General features: G+C 35.4%; 1 protein-coding gene across 1 annotated transcript in view; it reads right to left on the bottom strand.

Annotated features, from left to right (window-relative positions):
• Positions 1-25: 25 nt before the first annotated feature.
• Positions 26-22,842, bottom strand: part of XPO1 (exportin 1) — a 39,505-nt gene continuing 16,688 nt past the window's right edge. The window contains exons 4-24 of the mRNA XM_007464136.1: positions 16,271-16,332; positions 16,007-16,051; positions 13,754-13,935; positions 12,486-12,534; positions 12,290-12,409; positions 11,028-11,156; positions 9,985-10,143; positions 8,772-8,969; positions 8,120-8,258; positions 7,736-7,917; positions 7,498-7,654; positions 7,234-7,397; positions 6,808-6,942; positions 6,069-6,252; positions 5,639-5,745; positions 3,257-3,451; positions 2,411-2,579; positions 1,597-1,731; positions 1,358-1,517; positions 1,177-1,273; positions 26-172 (exon numbers count right to left, since the gene is read on the bottom strand). Of these exons, the coding sequence (XP_007464198.1) occupies positions 26-172; positions 1,177-1,273; positions 1,358-1,517; positions 1,597-1,731; positions 2,411-2,579; positions 3,257-3,451; positions 5,639-5,745; positions 6,069-6,252; positions 6,808-6,942; positions 7,234-7,397; positions 7,498-7,654; positions 7,736-7,917; positions 8,120-8,258; positions 8,772-8,969; positions 9,985-10,143; positions 11,028-11,156; positions 12,290-12,409; positions 12,486-12,534; positions 13,754-13,935; positions 16,007-16,051; positions 16,271-16,332 (2,915 nt within the window). The remainder of the gene's footprint in view (positions 173-1,176; positions 1,274-1,357; positions 1,518-1,596; positions 1,732-2,410; positions 2,580-3,256; positions 3,452-5,638; positions 5,746-6,068; positions 6,253-6,807; positions 6,943-7,233; positions 7,398-7,497; positions 7,655-7,735; positions 7,918-8,119; positions 8,259-8,771; positions 8,970-9,984; positions 10,144-11,027; positions 11,157-12,289; positions 12,410-12,485; positions 12,535-13,753; positions 13,936-16,006; positions 16,052-16,270; positions 16,333-22,842) is intronic.

Genomic DNA, 22,842 nt, shown 5'->3' with positions numbered 1-22,842 from the left:
CAACAACCCAGCATGACTTCTGACTTTAATCACACATTTCTTCTGGAATTTCATGTGGATTAAGGATGCCAGGGACAGACATTTGAAGTTTATGTTTCTCTTCCTGAGCCTGTCGAAGGGCTGTTTCTCTTTCTTCCAAAAAGAGATCCGATGTATCTTCACCTGCAAACTCCTGTGAAAACAGACAGTTGAAACGTCAACATACTTTAGTAAACGTCAATTCGCAAAATAACTTGCCTTTGGGGAAAAAAAAAGTGTAGATAAGCACCTCCCAGTTTACACAAGCAATATAATTTATCCATCAATTACTGAGTTTAAATTATGGTATATTATTTTTATAATTCTACACAATTGAATTAAAAACCAAAGGTGTTAGTTGGGGGGGTAAAAGATTTCAAAAGAGGGATAGTGTAATGCCATATACAAAATATACTCCATAAGCAACAATACCAAGAAAGACTAACGATCAAGTTTCTATAATTGTCCGCACAGCTGTGTTTCCGACAATTTTCACCCTTTATAACACTCTCAACTTTATGAACTAGTTTTTATACTAATTTTATATTTACAGTAAAAAAAAAAAAAAAAAAAAAAAAAAAAAACCCAACAACAAAACCTTTGTATTTTGGAGGGAAAAAAACCTGAATATCTTATGTGACCAATTCTTTAATAAATACAGATAACATCAACTACTTATGAGTTCCACGGTACTTTTTTATTTCTTTAAAGCATGATGATACAAGAAAAATCCCTCTTCCCATAAGTAAATGGAGCATTGTAACAGCAGTAAAAATAAGCTGGTATCTGCTAATTATCATGTTCCCCCTAAAATGAATTCCTTACTAACAAAATGGAAAATCCCCAAAGGAACTACCAATGTGTTTCTTTCACCCATTCCACTCCTTTAAAAATACCTATGGGATTCAGTCACAATGTTGCAACAGATATTCTAAAATGAATTATACTAATAAAAAGTTCCCCTGAACGTTTCAAACTATCTCCTCTTCCTGGCCTTGACTTTGAAAGTGTTTCCTTCTGTAATCAGCCTCAAAAGAGTAAGACTACACATATTTTAAAAGCCCACTCATTTTGCATTACAAAAAGTGGTCAATTCTGGATGCAAGAATTCAGTCAGTATTTAGTCAATACTTCTGCAACTGCAAATAAAATACATACCTTTATCTGTACCAGGAAATCCCTAAGATGTTCCTTGAATGCAGGGATATCCTGATTTAAGCTGAAAAGTCCTGTCACAAAGAGCTTTACTTGAGCACTGCAAGTCAAAACACAATGATTAATTGCTTAAAAAAAAAAAACTTAAAAATTTAAGTTTATTAAAAAGTCTATTTATACTTACTCCTGAAGATGAGGGAATGCAGACTTAAGAAGATTAGCCACATATTCCTGAATAAACATTTGGTTGTTAACTGGATTTCCAGGATTTAATGGTGTACTTATTTTTCCTTCTTCAACCAAATTAAACATATATGCAAGGATAGATGCATGCATTGTCAAACCTGTTGATAAGAAGGACATCATTAACTCCAAGATGTAAGAGCAACCGGAACACATACTTTTATGGCTTTAAATTCTTACCAGCAGTATGTGAGGTGTCTGTCACGACAGAAAATATATGCTGAAGAATATCACAAAAATAAGTCTGATAGAAACTCTGAGCTGCAGCTTCTTCTTGTGCAACGTTTTGTAAGAGTGTAAAAAGTATCTGTAAGCCTAAAATACACATAATGCCAACAACGTTATTACATACTGACAACATTCATGATAGTGTTTCAGCTATTAAACAATTCATTCAAAGTCCATTCGCCCCTCTTTTTCTGCTAATGAGAATTATTTGCCTAAATTATCTTGACTCAGTAATGGAGTTAAACTGGAATCAATGTCTGCTAACTTACAGGCTATAATCTAACCATTACCACCTTCCCAGTATTTCTGAAGGTTTAGTTGATTCTCTCTACATCCACTCCAAAAGCAGTGCAACTGAATAGATTTTTCTATTACATAAAACAGTTATTATTTAAAAGGAAAACAAACCCTCCAACTATAAACAGTTTTTTTGTTTTACCCTTAGTTAACCCTTGGTGCCACAGAGGAAAAGCATATGAGGAAAAGGAAACACTGGTGAGGATATGGGTGAGTGATGTTCTCCCTGCCTTGAATCTTATGCCCATCTCCCTGTAACTCAGTTCTGTCTATGAACTCACTCTGGATCTGATTAAACTGTTTATAGGACTTACTCAGACCTATCTATGCAATTGATGCATTCAAACAAAACCATGAGAAGTGAAGTGATACCTTCCTGTCTACCACTATACACCTACCTGTAAGTGTCTATACACGGATTGTGGGTTGGTAAGCAAATGAATAAAGAACATCGTTTCTGTGTATTTACCTGTATCTGCTACATTCCTCATAGTATGTTTGAAAGCCCAAATAATGGAATCCAAAACAAGTTTAAACTGTGCAGGTGGAATAGCCAGGAATGCTGGGAAACAATGAGAATTGACAGCCTGAAGTAGTAAGAAAAAGTTCGTTCTGTGCTCAGGATATTCTTCAAAGTCCTAAAAACAAATAGTGGGAACAAAATAAAGTTTCAATGCCTGAATTATGTTAAATGGAAAGCAAGCCCTAATTCAGTATAAATGTTTGGAGTTGTTAGTGGACCCCATTTAAGATGTGAAAGTCAAACTCAAAAGCTAACAGAATTCACCTGTCAGGGAAGACAAAATTACTATTTATTAGACAAATGAATCACCAAAGTGAAGGAATACAAGTTCACCTTATTATAAAGAGAACTCAACAAAACCCACATAAAGACCGTCATATTTTCTATTAACTCTGAGACTGTTACTACCACTTTTAAGTTACTTTGAAATCACTAATACAGATTAGAAAAATTGTTATCTACTGTGTAAAATGTGTACACTTACATATACATTTTTTTTCTTTTTAATACATTTTCCCATTCCTTATAAGCACAGACTACACTTTAAAAAGCCAGTGACTAAAATGCAGCAAGTATTCAACAAATGCAAGCTGCTATTTGAATAAACAATCTATCAAATCTACTTTTGTAAATTTAAAAAACAAGTATTTTTCTTATCTAGAAGTTCAAATATTTAATATCAGAGCCTAAAGTTTATGCTGTACTCATAGACAGCCATTATTTATGCTTTTAAAAGTGATAAGGACATAATGCAGAACCTCTCATTATGTAACTGAAATGCAAATCACATACCTTATTTATCATATTCAATGTGCATTCAAAAACAGCATCAAATATCTGAGGTATTTCAGCTGTTATATGTCCTCCTAACTTGTTGACAATAATAGCCATAGTACTAAGCACTTCTGGTTCTCTAGCAGCTGGGACATTTCTCTGATAATCAATGAGAACTGCATCCAACAGAGGAGGAACAAAATTTTCAGCTACCTGTTTAAAAAAAACAAAAAAAACCCACAACTTTTCAATTTTAATAGAGGCACTTGCTAACTCTTATTAAGCAGCTAGGTCAATGTCATCTGTAAGATTTAATCTAGGTTGATCATCTGCTGAAAACTGGAAACTCCTGTGCTTTTGTATATTAAAACCTTACCAAGAGAAAGGCTGAGAAGGGCCATGGACACTGCATAGCTTAAATCTGTAATTATTAAAGGAAACTGGGGCCTGACGCTCTAGGTATTGTGGCGGGACCAGGATTCTAGGAATACTATGTATATGGGATGGGTAACCTCAAAGTAGAGTCCTCCTCACCAATACTGTACCAAGGTACTCACATCTAACCAAAAGTAGACAGCTACTCAATGATTTTTTTAATTTAATGAATGCTAGTTGATATTTTAATAATCAGAAATAATAACCATCACTTACTCTCAAAAAAGGAACTGGACTATGCCAGAAAGACTGTGTGTGAGGGTTTCCAAGATTCTCAATACAGTCTTAGTAAAGCGTAACTTCTATGCTTTTAATAGGTTCGCCATTAAGATGTGCATAATAAATATAACCATGTTTCATTTAAGTGAAGATTACTAGTTAGTACGTCCCACCATACAAAACAAGTCTAGTTAAGATTTGAAGGATAAGCACAAAATTATTTTTCCTTTTACCTACTTGGTTTCTCTTAACTAGAACTGATTCTCACTTCTTTTTCTTCCTTCAAGTTTTTACTGAGACATGATTAATGTATAGCACTAAGTTTACTTACATACATGAAATGATTATAAGTTTAGTGAACATCATCATATAGATACAAATAGAAAAAAAAAACTGTGATGAAAACGTTTAGGATTTACTCTTAACAACTTTCTTATATAACATAACAGCAGTGTTAATTGCATTTATCATGTTTGTACATTACATTCTTAGTACTTATTTATGTTAAAACTAAACGTTATCTTTTGACTGCCTTCATCCAATTTCCCCTCCCCTCATTCCCCCACCTCTGATAAACACAAATCTGGTATCTTTTTCTATGAGTTCGCTGTATGTTTGTTGATCTACAACACGATGTTACTTCCTGTTACACAGTATAGTGAGTGATTTGGTATTTTTATACATTTCAAATGATCACCACATTAAGTCTAGTTACGATCTGTTACCATTAAAATTTATGAGTTATTGACTATATTCCCCACATTATACATTTCATACCCATGACTTATTTATTGTTTCCTCCCCCAGCCTCACATTTCTACTCTTAACACTGAAATAACTTATTTTCCTACATACTGGATCTGAAGTGTTTGACTATCTTTGAATTCACAGCCCCAAACCTCAACATAAACCTTAGTTGTAAAACATAATGAGACCCTTCTTCTTATCACTGATACTCCTGAAATTATTGCCTAAGTCGTTGTAAATTATGAACTTTTCAATTCCTTCAATTCATCCTACTTTTTACTTTCCAATTTTAAATACAGTTCTGATCTCATACATAAACATGTTTAAAACCTTTTGGTATTTAAGCTTGATACCTTGAGAATTTCCTGAAAAAAATTTCCATATCAATAGGAACAATATTGAAAGTTCAAAATTATGAAAGGTGCACGGCTGTCAGTGCTACTTCCACACAACAGTGATAAACAGGATAGGATTTTTGGTAATGTTCCCAGGATCAAGAAAATGAAAGGTAAACAATAACTAAACATAAATCTCATTTTCCCCAAGTTGAGGCATATGGAGTTGGTTTAGTTTCTGAAAACCATTTAAAACAGGAATAAGAGAGCAAAAGAGACTTTCAAACCTTCAACTAGGAAAGTGCTCACTCCCCCCGCCCACTGAAAAGGCAAAGTAATGACAGCTTTGCAAATTGCTCTCAAAGCCATGAGGAAAACAAAAATTTCATCTGAACTCTATCCATGGAAAAATAAAAACGACCCAATCATGTCAGCTATCTTGTTACATCACCAACCCCCCCACCACTAACAGCAAGTTCTTTTGAAGATGCTATATATCTTATTATTTTAATGTACTCAGGGACTCCACTAAATAGAATGTTATAAAATAATGCCAGATGTAAACATCTAAATTACCTTTAAAATAGCTAAACGCATACAGAATATATGCACGTTCCAGAGAATGCAGCATCAACTTTAAAAACAAAAAGCACATCTCACTTACCATCTGTGGATCATTGGACCGGCTCACCCAACCAGATATTAACTTTAAAGTTTCCCTTTTTACTGTTCGCATACTTCTAATCAATGGTTGCTTTGTAACCATCTCACCTAAAAAATACAATCAGGTGGAATCCAACTTAACAACTAAAATTCTACACTGGCAGTTACATGTACTTCAGATACTATTAGCTCCCATTCACCATTAGCAAACTTAAAAGACAAAAGTACACAGATGAATTTCCTGAGAAAATAAACTAAGACTAATTTTATAGGGGAAAGGGGCCTGTGAGTGGTTAAAAAAATTGTCTAGGATTGCCTGAAACATGGGACGGATTAATTTAAATCTGTGAGAAGTGCTGAATGCTTATGCCAAGGCAGTGAATGCAGAACTGACTTAATACATCATTCCATAAGAATTCAGAATCGCTTACCATTAGCTTGAATAGCTGCAGAAATATTTTCACTGAGGCACTTGTATACATTAAGCATATCTAAATAAATTCTCCCAAGCTGAATCACAAACGGATGTCCAACCGCTTTGCAGGCTCTCACATTTGTTTTCAATATGCTACCAAGTTGCTTGACTGTTTCAGGATCTTTAAGTATATCCACATTCTGCGAAGGACAAAAAACAACTCCATTTAACATATGAGAATTATTCTTGTAGCTAAAGCAAAAAACATTACCCACACTACTCCAAAGCACCATCACATTTATAATGTTAAATGGTGAAACTAATGCAAAAGTCTTCATTACTAAAAATAGAGCAAAATATTCCCAATTTTCCATCAAAACAGAATAAAAATATTACAGTTTTTTCAATGTGCAAAAGCACACATAAAATCACTCATGGAGCTTCCCTGGTGGCGCAGTGGTTGAGAGTCCGCCTGCCGATGCAGGGGACACGGGTTTGTGCCCCGGTCTGGGAAGATCCCACATGCCGTGGAGCGGCTAGGCCCGTGAGCCATGGCCGCTGAGCCTTCCCGTCCAGAGCTTGTGCCCCGCAACGGGAGAGGCCACAACAATGAGAGGCCCGTGTACCACAAAAAAAAAAAAAAAAAAAAGCACTTATGGATCAGATATACATGTCAAAGGTACTAAATTTATTACTTCTGTAAATATAATTTTCTCAATTTCCATTAGAACTTTTACAAAAGTAGTAAAACTTACTTTGGTTGCTTGCTGGATTATGCTATCCCAAACCTGATTAGGAAGTAGCATGTATTTTTCTATCAAATGTTCTTGTACTGTTTGGTCTGTTTGTGCACCAATCATGTACCCCACAGCTTCATAAAATGTATGGACCTATGTTAAAAGGCAGACATTTTACTTGCATGCATCATAATAAGGAAAACCACACACAAACAATCCACATATACACTTAAACTAATTTTGTTAAAGTGTCAGAAATAAATTTATATTAAGTAGGAAAACTGCCTAACAAACTTTTGGTTGAATTTCTGCCTCACTATAAAAACCTAACCACAGAAACACTTGAACTGAATTCAAGAGTGGCTTTCTTTCTATTCCCATTAATAAATTCTCATTAAAACAGTAGTTACTTTCTAAGAAAAATATGCTTGCTGATCCACATACCTGTTGAGGCTGAAGGTCACAAATTATAGTGTTAATGTTGTTCAAAATCTCATCAATAAATGGCATTACTTCTCCAACCTGAACCTGAACAAAATGCCTGCGGCACTTTTGAGCTATTTTAATGAAAGTATCACAAGCCATGTCTTGGACTCCATCATGGGTCTCTAACAAAACAAAAACAATTATCAAAAAAATTTTCAAGAAAAAATTTCCATTTTTTATTCAGCAAAACTAAATAAAATATATTAAGCAAACAGGATTTACCATGCATGAATTCAAAGAGCTTGTTAACTACAGTCTTCAAGAATTTCCAGTGAGCTCTTAAAAATCGTGGATATTGACCTACTATGTACATGATATTTGATGCAATAATAGCTTTATTATCTTTGCCTCTTTTCTGTTCACATAATCCTAGTAGATCCTGTAAAATAAGACAAATTTCAGTCATTTGTAATAAAATACACTTAACTAAAGTTCCAGTTCATACCTATCTCTTACGTACCTTTATAACAGTAACAAGAAATCGTTTTTCATCCTCTTCATGCATTGCTCCACTAATGGAGCCTATTGCCCAACACAGTGTATTCAAATTTTTCCATGACCACTCTGTACCATTCACTTGATTGTGAAGCTTCTCAGTCATTATTCTTTCTGTATCTACATAATCCAGGTGAGTAAGATAAACTACAAGGAAAAAATATTCCAAATGTTTCAAAATGCAAAACTTAATGAGCAAAAAGATTTTTACTAAGACTAATAGCACATTAATAAGGATGGCTATTAAGAGATTGAGAACCTAAGCATGCCATATTTCCTAAAAAAGTTATTTCCACCCCAAACTGAATTACAAAGATAAAGATTAAATTAACAGTATTTATTAACTTACCTAATGTTTCTCTCATATTCTTATACAAATTTATGGAATCTGTATCCTTCATGAATTCTCTAACAACTTCTCCCTGATCATTTTCTACAACTAATACTTCCTCTGGTTTAGCCATTCGACTAACCATCAGTAAACGGACCTATTCAACAATAAACAGGAGAAACAAATCTGTTAGATCTTTGAAATCAGTCACATCAAATGTATCCCCCACTCCCACTTAACACCAACATACCAAACAAAATTATTCCCGCAATATAAAAGAATAAATAACATGGATAAAAATCAATTGTTGGGCTTCCCTGGTGGCGTAGCGGTTGAGAGTCCGCCTGCTGATGCAGGGGACACGGATTCGTGCCCCGGTCCGGGAGGATCCCACATGCTGCGGAGCGGCTGGGCCCGTGACCCATGGCCGCTGGGCCGCTGAGCCTGCGCGCTCCGCAACGGGAGAGGCCACAACAGTGAGAGGCCCACATACCGCAAAATAAAATAAAATAAAATAAAATAATCAATTGTTAACTTTCTTGCATCTCATTTGCATTCCTAAGAAACTCACAGGTGGTGCTTGGATAGATTTAGCCAAAAAATAAAAGCCAGTGTTTGCATTTGGTCCCCCAAATCACAGGAAGCACATTCAACCACCCACTATTGTTACCTTGGACAACACAGGCAAATACAGCTGCCTCCTGGGAGGAACATCAAAATGCTGACTTCCAGATAGCAATGGAGAGGCAGATGTTGAGAATGGGCTCTCTCTATAGAGTTCAGCTGCCAGGTGATTCCAGTACTCAAGACAAATCTTAAAGATTTCGGTTTCCTCTACTTCGGATACCAACAACATATAATGAAGGGCCTACACACAGGAGACCAAAACTATTAAAACAATCCTTAGACGTGACTAACCAACCTCAAACTGCTTTCCATTTGCTACATTAATGGGAAATAAAAACTCATGTTGCATTCTGTACAACTCCGACATTTCATTATCAAATAGACAACAGAAATTCTCTAGGAACAACTGTGCTTTCTTCTGACATGTCCTAGGACGTGTCAAGAAACTTACGTGATTGTAAAAAGGTATGGACATTAAAAGACATTTGGTACTAGCAAAAAGGTAGAAATAATCCAAATGTTCAACACATGAACGGACACAAAACTTGATGTTTATCCATACAAAGTATTATTCAGCCATGAAAGGGATTAAGTACTGATACATGCTGTAACATAGTAACATGCTAACTGAAAAAAACCAATGACAAAAATCAGTATGTTATGATTCCATTTACATGAAAGGTTAAGAATAATTAAATCCACTGAGATGTAAAGCAAATTAGTATGTTATGATTCCATTTATAGGAAAGGTTCAGAATAGTTAAATCCATTGAGATGTAAAGCAAATTACTGGTTGCTAGGGACTGGAGGGTAGAGCGGATTGAGGGAGTGACTTTCAATGGGTACATCATCCTTTGTGGGTGACGAAAATGTTTTGGAATAGGTAATGGTTGACAACACTGTGAATGTACTAAATGCCACTGAATCAAACAATTTACAATGGATAGTTTTATGTTATGTGAATTACATCTCAATTTTAAAATAAGGTCTTTAGACTTTTCATCTTAGAAATGACATATGCACACACTTTAGGAATTTTATTTTCAATATAAATTATTGATCTGGTATTGAGTAGAACACAAAAATTGTGACACTTGGCTTTTAACAACTATAATTCAGAATTGGCAACATATATTTATATTGCACAGACAAGTTAACAGGTAAGATATGTTAAAAGGTATAGGAATTTTTAGAACAAAGGCTTACTTTAAGTTTTTATTATTAATTTCAGAAGCCAAAGGCTCCATAAAGCCTACCTCCATGAGTGTTTCCCTGAGATTTAATCTTTTTTCTATAAGTTGACCATGTTCTTTAAGAAAGGTGCAGAGAAACAAACTGAGATTTTGAATAAAGTTCTGTTCATCATCCTTTCCATTCGAGTATGCAAGTCGAATATTGGTATTTAAAGGAAGCATCTGCAAGGTTAAATATGGATCATAAGCCCTTCCTTTTAAAAACAACAAAGATACTACATTTAAGTTCTAAATTTCCACCACCCTTTTACTAATTTAAAAATATATGGAGTGGGACTTCCCTGGTGGCGCAGTGGATAAGACTCCAAGTTCCCAATGCAGGGGGCCCAGGTTCGATCCTTGGTCAGGGAACTAGACGTGTATACCACAATAAAGAGTTCACATGCCACAACTAAGGAGCCCGCCTGCCATAACTAAGACCCAGTGCAACCAAATAAATAAAATTTTTAAAAAATACAACAAAAAAACCATATGGAGTTAAACAGCTTATTCTTCCCTAGAATGCCTTGGTCTATTATATCCATTTCTGTAACTTTCTTGTCCTAGCTTTTGATTTTTTTTTAAAGTTGCAAGTAGTAAAATTTCCTCAAAGATTATGCTTTGACATATTCCCTACATCAGAGTTTTCCCACCTAGGGTCATTAAAAATGTAAAAATATTTGATTCAGATCACGAACATACATAGTAATATAGTTTTGTGATTAACCTTCTAGATAATTTCATATACACCTAGTCAGACTAACACTTGGCTAATTCCTTCATTTAAGAGATGAAAGGTCAAAGGCAGAACTGATATTAAACCCCAGGTTACTAAGCCTCTAAATTCTGTAGAAATAAGTTACCATGACACTTCCAGAACATTTACTTCAAGGAATTTTCAAAATGTTCATAAAAATTTCTAGCTTACCCTTCATTTTATATAATAAATATACAATCACATTATAGCTCATCTACTTATGGTAAGCTGTGCTGAAATGGTTCAACTCAAACCCAACATTTTCTAAGGCACAAAATTGTTTAGTCAGTTTTTAAGGGTGTTGTATTACCTGTTTTAGCTGCATCATTGTCAGCGTAAATAGCGTTACAAATTGTTCCTCATACTGGCTTACACTCACACCAGCAATCTCAGTGAGGCACTTCAGGGAGACATTTCGAAACATTGGAACATTCAGGAACTATTTTAATTTAAAAAAGGGGGGTGGGGTGGGGGGGGGAAGAAAGCATAAAATTAAATGGCCTGAAGCACTTTACTTAAAATTAACAATTAAAAAAATAACAAAGGATTTAAAAATCAGGAACACAGAGGAAAAATATCAGGTAAATAGGTGGTGACAGGGTTTTTTGGCACATATATTTTAAGAAAATTTCATTATCCATCCAATAGACAGTAAATGCTTTAGTAGTATACTGTGCTTTCTTTTGATGTGTCCTCAGACACCTGGAAAACACAAAGTTGCTTAGAAACTTTCCCCACGATCTATTACATGACTTTTAAAGACCTCATGTTTTCTGTATAATCTAAAAAGATTTTAATTGTTTAGGATTTTAAGAGATGAGCAATATACCTAGGATTAATAAGGAAAAACTGGCTCTTTCATATTTAACTGTTGAGAAGGTATAAAAATAGCCTCCCATTAGGGGGTGGCAATTTGGTAAGCATCAGAAGCCTTAAAAGTGGACATACCTATTGATCCAATACTTACATGTATTAAAATTTATACCAAATATTTGGACAAGTGCATAAATGTCCAGTATTTCCTGCACTACTGTTGACAATGGCAAACAATTTAAAATAAACTGTCTATAAATAAAATAGTGGCTCTAACATAGTAAATTCAGATTAGAATATGACCATATCAAGCCCTCAAACTACAAAGCCCCAAACGTTATAATAGTCTGCTTTTATAAGGTCTTAATTAAATACATAATTTACTCATTATTATCTGATTAGAAAACATCTGGAAATACAACCAGTTGGTAACTATCTCTGGATGAACAATTATAAGACTTTACATAGGTATTACATGCTACTGCAACTAAAAGGAAACCAAATTCATTATTAGTTGTTCACATACACTTTGGGAGACTGCCTGGTATGAGTGGCAGAATCATAAAATTCTGACACGGTTTTTAAGAATTAGTAGTTGAAACTACAGAAAAGTTCTTCTGAGCAATTTCCTCATCTCAGAAACAAAGTTGATTATGGCTGTGAATGTGGAATGGTTTTAATATTCAAAAGAGCATTACAAATTAAGAAAATACACACCACTATCCAGTGATAAATATAACGGAAATGTATTCACTATACCTTATAAATTAACGTGCTGATTAACTTGGTCTCAAAAATATATCCAAGCGGAATCCAGTTAAGAAATCTGAGCAACGTTTCCAAAGTTGCATGTACAAGTGGAGCATTTTGGGAATTTTCCTACAACAAAAACATGATTGTAAATTATCTTCCTATATAATTAATTATTTTTAAAAATGAAACTAAAAGCACTTACCATCACAAACTGACAAAGCTGAAAAATTTGTGAGAATTCATTGCACATGCTAAAAAAAATAAAAAATTGATCAGTTTAGAACATAGAAATGAATACTGTAATTATTTACATACTAACATTTCAGCAGCCCCTGAAAACTTGAGTTACTTCTATTTATAAACAGATATCAATAACTTCATCGAAAGTTACAAAGCTATTAAAACTATGTGTAAATGTCTCTTAAAACCCACCTATAAATAGCACTTAATTTCATTTCTTGAAGGTTTGGTTTTCATGTCATCCTTACTATATTTGAATAATTTCAATCACATCACATCTTTTATTTATTTTTGTTTTTTGTTTTGCGGTACACGGGCCTCTCACTGCTGTGGCCTCTTCCGTTGCGGAACACAGGCTCCGGACGTGCAGGCTCAGCAGCCATGGCTCACGGGCCCAGCCGCTCCGCTCCGCGACATGTGGGATCTTCCCACACTGGGCGGGGCACGAACTCGTGTCCCCTGCATTGGCAGGCTGACTCTCAGCCACTGCGCCACCAGGGAAGCCCATTTATTTTTTTAAAATTCGGCCACACTGCATGGCATGTGGGATCTTAGTTTCCCAACCAGGTATAGAACCCACACCCCCTGCAGTGGAGGCGCGGTGTCTTAACCACTGGATGGCCAGGGAAGTCCCTCAACCTAGTCTTTTAAATCAAGACAGTCAAAACAGAACTCTCCAAAATGAGAGAAGTGGTGTTCGATATATCCCCAAACCTAAAATGTGCTTATATACCAAACCAGAGAAAAAATCCTAAATTCTGAAGCTAGTCTGAATACATAAAGGCAAAACATTTCTGTTCCCTAATGACTAAACATATTTTTATTACTATGTTGAATAAAATCTGGCATGTTCCTGGTGTTAACTATAGGGAAACTGATAAAATGTAGGAATATTAAGAATAAAGTAGACATCTGGACACGAGTCATATCCTTGGACCTATGATTAACTAGACATCATATTAATCAGATTCCAAAGTTTTTTGGGAATTCTTAACCTATATTCCTTCCACATGACATGCATGAAGTTAATTTTGCTGTAACGTCATACATATTTTTCAAGCCTCCATATTTAGAATATTAGGCCACTTTAGCACTATTTAAGTTTGTAGTAAAGAAGAATTAAGGGTATTAACTTTTAATAATCATAGTTCCTTAAAAATTTACAATCTACCTCCAAATTCCTTGAAATTGCTAGAGAAATTACTTAAAAATTCCAAAACAATTACTTGCCTGTCTTTTAAATGCTTAGCTTTCACTTGGGTTATCTGTCCACTAGAGAAATCAAATACTTCTTCACTCAAGAGTTTCAGAATCACCATATTATTCTGACAGAGACTTTCACTGGTCCTACTTGCTCCAACAATGTCACTGATAAAAGTTGGCCAATGTTTTGGCCATTCTTGTTTCAGTATCTAAAATAAGATAGGAAATGTTAATTTCATTTCACTTGTCAATGGTAAAAAAAAAAAACTTCATAGAAATTGCGTGATACCAAAAGCAGGAGCAAATATCAACCACCTTTCATTTTCTTCCCCTTTATTAAGACAGGAAATGTGCTGCTCTCTATAGAATGTACAGAGTAGAAACTACAACACAAAGTTCTATGTCTCAAATGCCCTGTTTCTCCTCTCAATTATCCTGATTCGTCTAATCTAGCTCTAATGCGTATGCATATCAATATTTGCCAGATATGTGCAAATTATCCTAAGAGACTATAAGATCTAACTCTAAATGATAAAAAGGTGATGGGCAGGGAAAGATATTTTCTTTGGTTGGAATCTGGGCCTTGAAATATAGGTAGGGCTTGGAGATACAAATTTGGAAGAAAAGAAGCATTATCGTTGGGGACAGAATCATCTTTGACCAAAAGCCTAATGGACTTATTCAACTTTAAGGTCTGTACTGTTGATTCTGTATGCTAGGGATTTCCCAACAATATTCTGTAATAGCACCTGTTAAGTAAGAGGTAAGTAACTTAACCTCTTTGGACTCCTCCCTCTTCCCATTCAGAGATAACGCTAACAATAAGAATTTCTCAATAAAAGCTAGTTTAACTTAGTGAAAATCCAAGTGTTTAGGAAAACCCAATGTTTCTGTAACTTATTAAATTAAAAAAAATCTGTTTTTCCCTCACATACTAATTAATGTTCTCAAGAAAATTTGGGGACATATTATTAAAGGTAGGTAAACTTAAAATTTCTGAAGTTACAAATATAGAAAGATTAAAAGACAGGCTAAGTATAGAGATCAATTAAAGGGATGCTTGAATTCAAAGGCAATTTTTTCAATGAATTAATAAGGCTGAGATAGTAGACATGGAAAGGAAACATGCACAGTATGAGACAGATGAGAAAAAAATTTTTTTATTTTAACAGATCTTTATTGGAGTATAACTGCTTCACAATACTGTGTTAGTTTCTGTTGTACAGCAAAGTGAATTGGCCATATGTATACATATGTCCCCATATCCCCTCCCTCTTGAGCCTCCCCATCCCACCCGCTCTAGGTCATTGCAAAGCACCGAGCCGATCTCCCTATGCTATGCTGCTGCTTCCCACTAACTAACTATTTTACATTCGGTAGTGTATATATGTCGATGCTACTCTCACTTCGCCCCAGCTTCCCCCTCCCACCCTGTGTCAAGTCCATTCCCTATGTCTACATCTTTATTCCTGCCCTACAGGTTCATCAGTACCATTTTTTTTTAAAGATTCCATATATATTCATTAGCATACAGTATTTGTCTTTCTCTTTCTGACTTAAGTATGACAGGCTCTAGCTCCAGCCACCTCACTGCAAATAACTGAACTTCGTTTCTTTTCATGTCTAATATTCCATTGCATATATGTGCCACATCTTCTTTATCCACTCATCTGTTGATGGACATTTAGGTTGGTTCCACGTCCTGGCTATTGTAAATAGTGGTGCAATGAACATTGTGGTACATGGCTCTTTTGAATTATGGTTTTTGCAGGGTATATGCCCAGTAGTGGGACTACTGGGTCATATGGTAGTTCTATTTTTAGTTTTTTAAGGAACCTCCATACCGTTTTCTATAGTGGTTGTAACAATTTACATTCCCACCAACAGTGCAGAAGGGTTCCCTTTTCACCACACCCTTTCCAGCATTTATTGTTTCTAGATTTTTTGATAATGGCCATTCTGACCAGTGTGAGGTGATACCTCATTGTAGTTTTCATTTGCATTAGATGAGAAATTTTTTTAATGAGTTCAATCCATATTGGAGCCAAAGAAGTGAAGGTTTTACAGCACCATATTTGATGTTTCCTACCACAGCACACTAACAATTTTAAATGCTAGACAGCAGGCTATTGTAATTACTGTGAAGATTACTATCACTACTCTGCAAGATGTTAGTTTAGTTATTCGATAAAAGTAGGTTAGACTATTTGTTCAACCACTCAGCCTGAAGTGAAGCACTTAATCCTTCTCAGGGAAACAGTGTGTCAACTAAAAACTTACCTGAACAAGAATCATATTTAATTTCCCGATATATACCTTTTCCTTCTAAGAAAAGAAAAAAGTTTAGATTAAATGAGGACTTAAAATAGATACATAAATAACAAATGTAGGCAACCCACCCCCCAGAGAAAAAAAAGACTGCAGATCTATTGTAAATGATTGTGCATATATGTCTGTATGTCTGTGACAGAAGTGGGTTTAAGTTGAAGACCCAATATTTAAATGATTTTATACTCTCACAATAATCTGCAAAAAAGCTCTTACCTCTACACAAGTTGGGTCAGATGATGTCTTGATAATGAGGCCAACAACATATTTTTTTATCCCTATTAAAAAAAAATTATTCAACACTTTCATAGCATGCTAATACATCTTCAGGAACCAAAAAAACTGGGGGTGGGGGAGGGCAGAGTAAAGTCAGATGATACACCTGAATCCCATCGCCAATTATGGCATTTTTCAAAAATGCCCATTAGTTTAGTGTACTACTCCTTTAAATTTTTAGTTTTTGTTAAAGTTTACAAAATATTGGTTTAACAATTAGGAACTACTGTATTCTAAGATATTCTTTAATGTTAGACAGTCGAGTATACCAAGCTGTGATTTTTAAATTAAAAACAAACCAAAACAAAAAACCCCATAAAGGACTAAGGTATTGTTCATTTAAATAAACACATTATTTTTGTGGGTTAAAACTACAAAAACCTTGACATAACTTTGTGAGCACTATAAATAAGTTTATGTAAAATATTTATAAATCAAGGTCAGATGTTAATCATTTTCAGATTTATTTTAATTATAGCATTAAGCTAATCCTATAAGTAATTTTAACTTGTTTGTCCTACAATGTAGGAAAAAACAGAGTTAAGGAGGAAGTTTTTATTAGTATTCTTTACTTAAGGGTACCTTAAGTACTTAATAGTATAATCTGTTCTTAACAGTTAAGACTTCATGCCTTTTATTCTTTCAACAGTTGACTTCATGCCTTTGATTTTAATTTGCATCATTCAGAATTTACTTGGCATCTACTACAGCTCCCCTCAAAATTTAAAATAATGTGGTGCACTTACATTAACATATCCAAAGGGTCTGAAACAGATTCCCTAATCCAACAAATTATTATTTCCCACTACAAAGAATAAAGACTACTCTCACATCTGTTTAATAATTTAGGTTTTGCCACCAAATGACTTATGAAGATTTTCGAATTTTCAAAGCTATCTGAACTTCAAAAATACAGATAAAGGTTTTATTAAACTGTGTGTACCAAGTCTCATCTAACAAATCTACAACACTGGACTCAATATACACTGAGAAGGAACATGCTAAGAAATTTACCCATAAGGGGTTAGCCAGAAATTTAGTCAACTTTAAGGCAACAAAGTGCTTATTTGATTGTAAAACTACCTTAATATAGTAATCTTCATAAGCTAAAACAACCTTCAAAAATCATTAATAAATAATTGCAGAAAAATTTCGTAAGTACAATAAAGCCACAAAGTAAGGATTATTCATCAACTGAAAATGTAATGTTAAGTATTAAAAATGTTCACAATGTAAGAATCATTTAAAAAACCTGCCTGCCAGGTGCCAAAAACTTAACTGTTATATACAAACACATACAATCTGCTGAAAACTATGTTATTGACATTTTAAAAATTTCTACATTAGGCAAAGACCACAGTACTAATTGTTGCAGACAATATCCACCAATGAATGAATGCTAGAACAAATGGGCAACACTTTCAGGAGAAATTCATTATCTAAACACTGGCAAATTATCTTCCCAAGATATTTTTCACTTTCAAAGTGGAAAATAGTAAACCTGTAAATAGAAAACTAGTGGGCACCAACATAACTGATAAAGATTAATAATAAATGAATAATTAAACATATTGACATCATGTACCCCCGGTTTGGTGGACTGAGGACACATCACCTGTGTGGTATTCTTGCTCCAAAATATTGAACCCCCCAGTCTAATCATGAGAAAACAACAGACAAACGTAAATTCAAATACACTACAAAATAAATGACCAGAATTCATCAGTGTCAAAGACATATCAAGCAGAAATTAAGAACTGTCACAGATTAAGGAGACTAGAGACACAACTAAATAAATTGTAGACTAGGAAAAGGACAAGAGAGAAAACTTGTGAAATTTGAATTAAGGTCCATAATTCAGTTAATAGTACCGAACCAATGTTAAATGTTTGGTTGTGATAATTTTATTATGGTTGTCTAAGTTGTTAAAAGGATAAACTAAGAGGTGTAAGTACATTCTGTACTTTTTGGGTCAATGTTTCTATTGTCTAAAATTATTTTAAAAAAACAAGAGGCTTTGTGGACACACAAAATAAAATCAGATCTAGATTCAATAAGGTGATTAAAACAAACAAACCGACTAGGGGAACAAGTTTTATTTTAAAATGAGTGCTAAATCATACCATTTAGTTAGGTTAACCCACACAACAATCTCATGTCCTTAATATCCACTAGATCAAATCAAAACAATTCTGGGGCTTCCCTGGTGGTGCAGTGGTTGGGAATCCACCTGCCAATGCAGGGGACACGGGTTCGATCCCTGGTCCTGGTGGAGCAACTAAGCCTGAGCTCTAGAGCCTGCGAGCCACAACCACTGAAGCCCGCGTGCCTAGAGCCCATGCTCTGCAGCAAGAGAAGCCACCACAATGAGAAGCCCGCACACCGCAACGAAGAGCAGACCCCGCTCACCGCAGCTAGAGAAAGCACCCTTTCCAGCATTTATTACCAACGCAGCCAAAAAAAAAAAAGCGAACATTTTGGGCTTCCCTGGTGGCGCAGTGGTTGAGAGTCCGCCTGCCGATGTGGGGGACACGGGTTCGTGCCCTGGTCCGGGAAGATCCCACATGCCGCGGAGCGGCTAGGCCCGTGAGCCATGGCCGCTATGCCGGCGTGTCCAAAGCCTGTGCTCCGCAACGGGAGAGGCCACAACAGTAAGAGGCCCGCTTACCACCAAAAACAAAAAACACACAAAAAAAACAATTCTGATATTGTTGACCCTCCTGTTCTTTACAAATGAATAACTGTCATTAAGTGGCCGGGGGTGGGATGAATTGGGAGATTGGGATTGACATATATACACTAATATGTATAAAATAGATAACATTAATAAGAACCTGATGTATAAAAAAATAGAAATTCAAAAAAAAATTAAGGAAAAGGGCCATTATAAACAAATTAAAAAGCACCCCTCTGAAACCTCTAATATAGGCAAAAACGTGGTTTAAACAAAACCAAAAATACAGCCTACTCTCTTAGATTAAATGACTGACAATACCAAATAATAAGACATTCAGTAGTTTTCTTCTAAATCTGACATAAGGAACAAGAGTAGAACTACAATTCCTGCCTCTGGTTGAAACATGTATGAGTTTTGAGGCTTTTCTCAGCCTCGGAGAATAAGAAAACAGGATCAAACTGATCCTTCACTCTTCTGTTATAAATTAAATCAATTAAATACCTTCTCTCCCTTTTTTTAGAGGCTTCTGAAATTCACCCGTAGATGGAGCAAAGAGTAAAAGATGAAAGCAGGAAAAATGTGAAATAATTTAAAAAACCCAAAAAACTACAAGGATCTCAGAGACAAGAAATTCTCTGAGACTTTAAAAAGACTTTAAAGTCTTTTAATTTAACGTCACTCTATAATGATCAGTACTTCCATCCATCCAAAAGTTTCCATCCATTGAAACTATATGTAAACAACACCTTTTTGATCAAGTACTGCTGCATACAACTGTCTGTTTAGAATCTCCTACTGCTATGTAGCTTATCTGATTAAGTACCATAACTCCTTTCCCCAAATTCCTTCCCATGGTTTACCCAGAATTTAAAAAATAAAAGCAGTTCAATTAAGAACAAGTTTACAATTGTAAACTGAACCTTTATAAAAGAAATGGTGGGAGTTCCCTGGTGGCCTAGTGGTTAGGATTCTGGGCTTTCACTGCGTGGCGTGGGTTCAATCCCTGGTTGGGGAACTAAGATTCCACAAGTCACGCGGCACGGCCAAAAAAAAAAAAAAAAAAAGGTGTCACATGTACCAAGGGAGAAAAGTCAAATGTTTACAAGTAGCAGAGAAAGCTCAGCGTCTGAGATTTAACAGAAAATACTTCAATCCCGGTGTCTATTTATTCTTTGTGCCAAAAGAATTAGTCGTCTGCCAGTTGCAAAAGTGACATTTATGTAAAACAAATTTCTTAAAACAAGAACTACCTTTACAAGATTTCATATCCAATAAAAACCATACTAATCAGAAATTATCTGTTTCCAATTATTCAGAAAGTGTATGTGAAGAGACTAGGATACTCCTCCAGCAGCCTTCTAAGCTCTTCCTTGGGAATAAGGAAAACTTGAAATATATATGTATTAAAAATACAAACTGAAGAACATTTCACTGAAGCGTTCTCATACATACAGTTTGTATGCCTTTGACAAACACAATTATGCTCTTATATGGTTACTAAGTTTCTCAAAGGACTCCTACAATGATCTAGCATACTTATATCCATAGCCCCCCACCCCATTCTTCTAAATATGAACAAAAAAATTCACCTCCAAAGTTATTAAAGTAAACCTTTGAATTATTTATTGAAAAGGAATACTTTTTTTTTTTTTTTAAAAGGACCGGTCACGTATAATTTCTTCAAAACAAGGTACACTAGTATAAAAATGCCTAACTACTCACTGGAAGGCAGCTTATGGCACATGAATGCTCCTTATCCAAGAGTTTATGCATGCATCTTTTATAATCCAACTCTATTTTCTCCAAGTCAAGAAAAATTTCTTTGACAGTCCCATTTCAAATAAAAACAAAGCAACACCAAATAGCCTACACAATCCTGTAAGTTGATAGTATCAACATTAGCTAGCTAAAAAGCTGAGATTTAAGTAACTCCCATCCTGACTTAGAAGTTATATATCATCTTGCAAGTTAGTTACACAGCAATATTAACAACCTTATCCCCCAGGAACATATTGCAAATATTAGATCTTAATGATAGGGTAAAAGAAATGCATAACAGAATGTGATTCACTAAAACCCTTTAAAATGAGAACTTACTGACTGCAACATACTGATGGTGCAAACTAAAATATGAGTTAAAAAGTTGCAGTCTCCGGGGCTTCCCTGGTGGCGCAGTGGTTGAGAATCCACCTGCCAATGCAGGGGATACGGGTTCGATCCCTGGTCCAGGAAGATCCCACATGCCACGGAGCAACTAAGCCTGTGCACCACAAATGCTGAGCCTGGGCTCTGGAGCCTGCGCACCTAGAGCTTGTGCTCCACACAAGAGAAGCCACCGCAGTGAGAAGCCCACACTGCAACAAAGACCCAAAGCAGCCAAAAGAAAAAAAAAAAAGTTGCAGACTCCTATCTCTTGCTTTCATAGTGGCTAATTTTCATACAACACAGAAAATGGAAAGCCTTGATACACTCTTACAAAAGTAAAGCTACAATCAGACAAAACTGAGTTAAATCCAGTCCCAACCATTGTGCAATACTATCAGATCAAATTCACTTTAAATATTTGTTTACTCTGTAATCACATCCTTCCATCAAAGCCATGTATAACTGAAACTTCTTTTCTTTCACGTTTTAAAATATTTTACAATGCTGTGTTAGTTTCAGGTGTACAGCAAGTGATCTGGTTATATACACATTCTTTTTCAGATTCTCTCCATTTACCTTATTATGAGACACTGATATTCAGTACAGCACAATATATGTGCTATACAGTAGGTCCGTGTTTATTTTGTATATATTGTAGTGTATGTTAATCTCATACTCCCAATTTATCCCTCCCTCCCCTCCTTCGGTAACCATAAACTTGTTTTCTATGTCTGAGTATTTCTGTTTTTTAAATATGTTCATTTGTATCAATTTTAAAGATTCCACATGTGATATCATGATAGTTGTCCTTCTCTGACTGACTTCACTCAGTATGATACTCTGTAGGTCCATCCATGTTGCTGCATGTGGCATTATTTCATTCTTTTTATGGCTGAGTGATGTATTTCATTGTGTGTGTGCGTGCATGTGTGTGTATATACACACACCCACACCCACCCTCCACATCTTCTTTATCCATTCGTCTGCTGATGGGTGTTTAGGTTGCTTCTATGTCTTGGCTATTGTAAATACTGCTACTATGATCACTGGGCTTCATGTATCTTTTTGAATTAGTTTTCCTCTTTCCTGGATATATGCCCAGGAGTGGAATTGCCGGATCATATGGTTAACTCTATTTTTAGTTTTTTAGGAACCTTCATACTGTTCTCCATAGTGGATTACCAATTCACGTTCCCACCAATAGTGTAGGAGAGTTCCTTTTTCTCCACACCCTCTCCAGCATTTATTGTCTGTAGACTTTTTTGAAGATGGCCATTTTGACTGGTGTGAAGTAATACCTCATTGTAGCTTTGATTTTCATTTATCTAATAATTAGTGATACAGAGCACCTTTTCACATGGCTGCTGGCAAGAAAGAAAGGCTCTTTTCCCATGTCATACTGTTATTATAAACATCTGTCCATTTAAACCACCACCAATGATCATCAGAAAGATAGTCACTAAAATACAGCTATCTGTCCTCTTTACTTTACCGTCCAAAGGAATCCAGAATAACGTTCCTACTCCTCACTCAATAAAATACTCATGAGAATAAACAGCAAAACAAGAAATGAATAGCTAAAAAACCCTCAAAAGCAGAGGTTCTGGGCTTCCCTGGTGGCGCAGTGTTGAGAGTCCCGCCTGCCGATGCAGGGGACGCGGGTTCGTGCCCCGTTTCGGGAGGATCCCAC

This window comes from Lipotes vexillifer, unplaced genomic scaffold (genome assembly GCF_000442215.2).
Source record: "Lipotes vexillifer unplaced genomic scaffold, Lipotes_vexillifer_v1.1 scaffold311, whole genome shotgun sequence".
NCBI classification, from domain to species: Eukaryota; Metazoa; Chordata; class Mammalia; order Artiodactyla; family Lipotidae; genus Lipotes; species Lipotes vexillifer.
The sequence above is the reverse complement of the archived record's forward strand: the minus strand, read 5'-3'. Positions and strand labels throughout refer to the sequence as shown.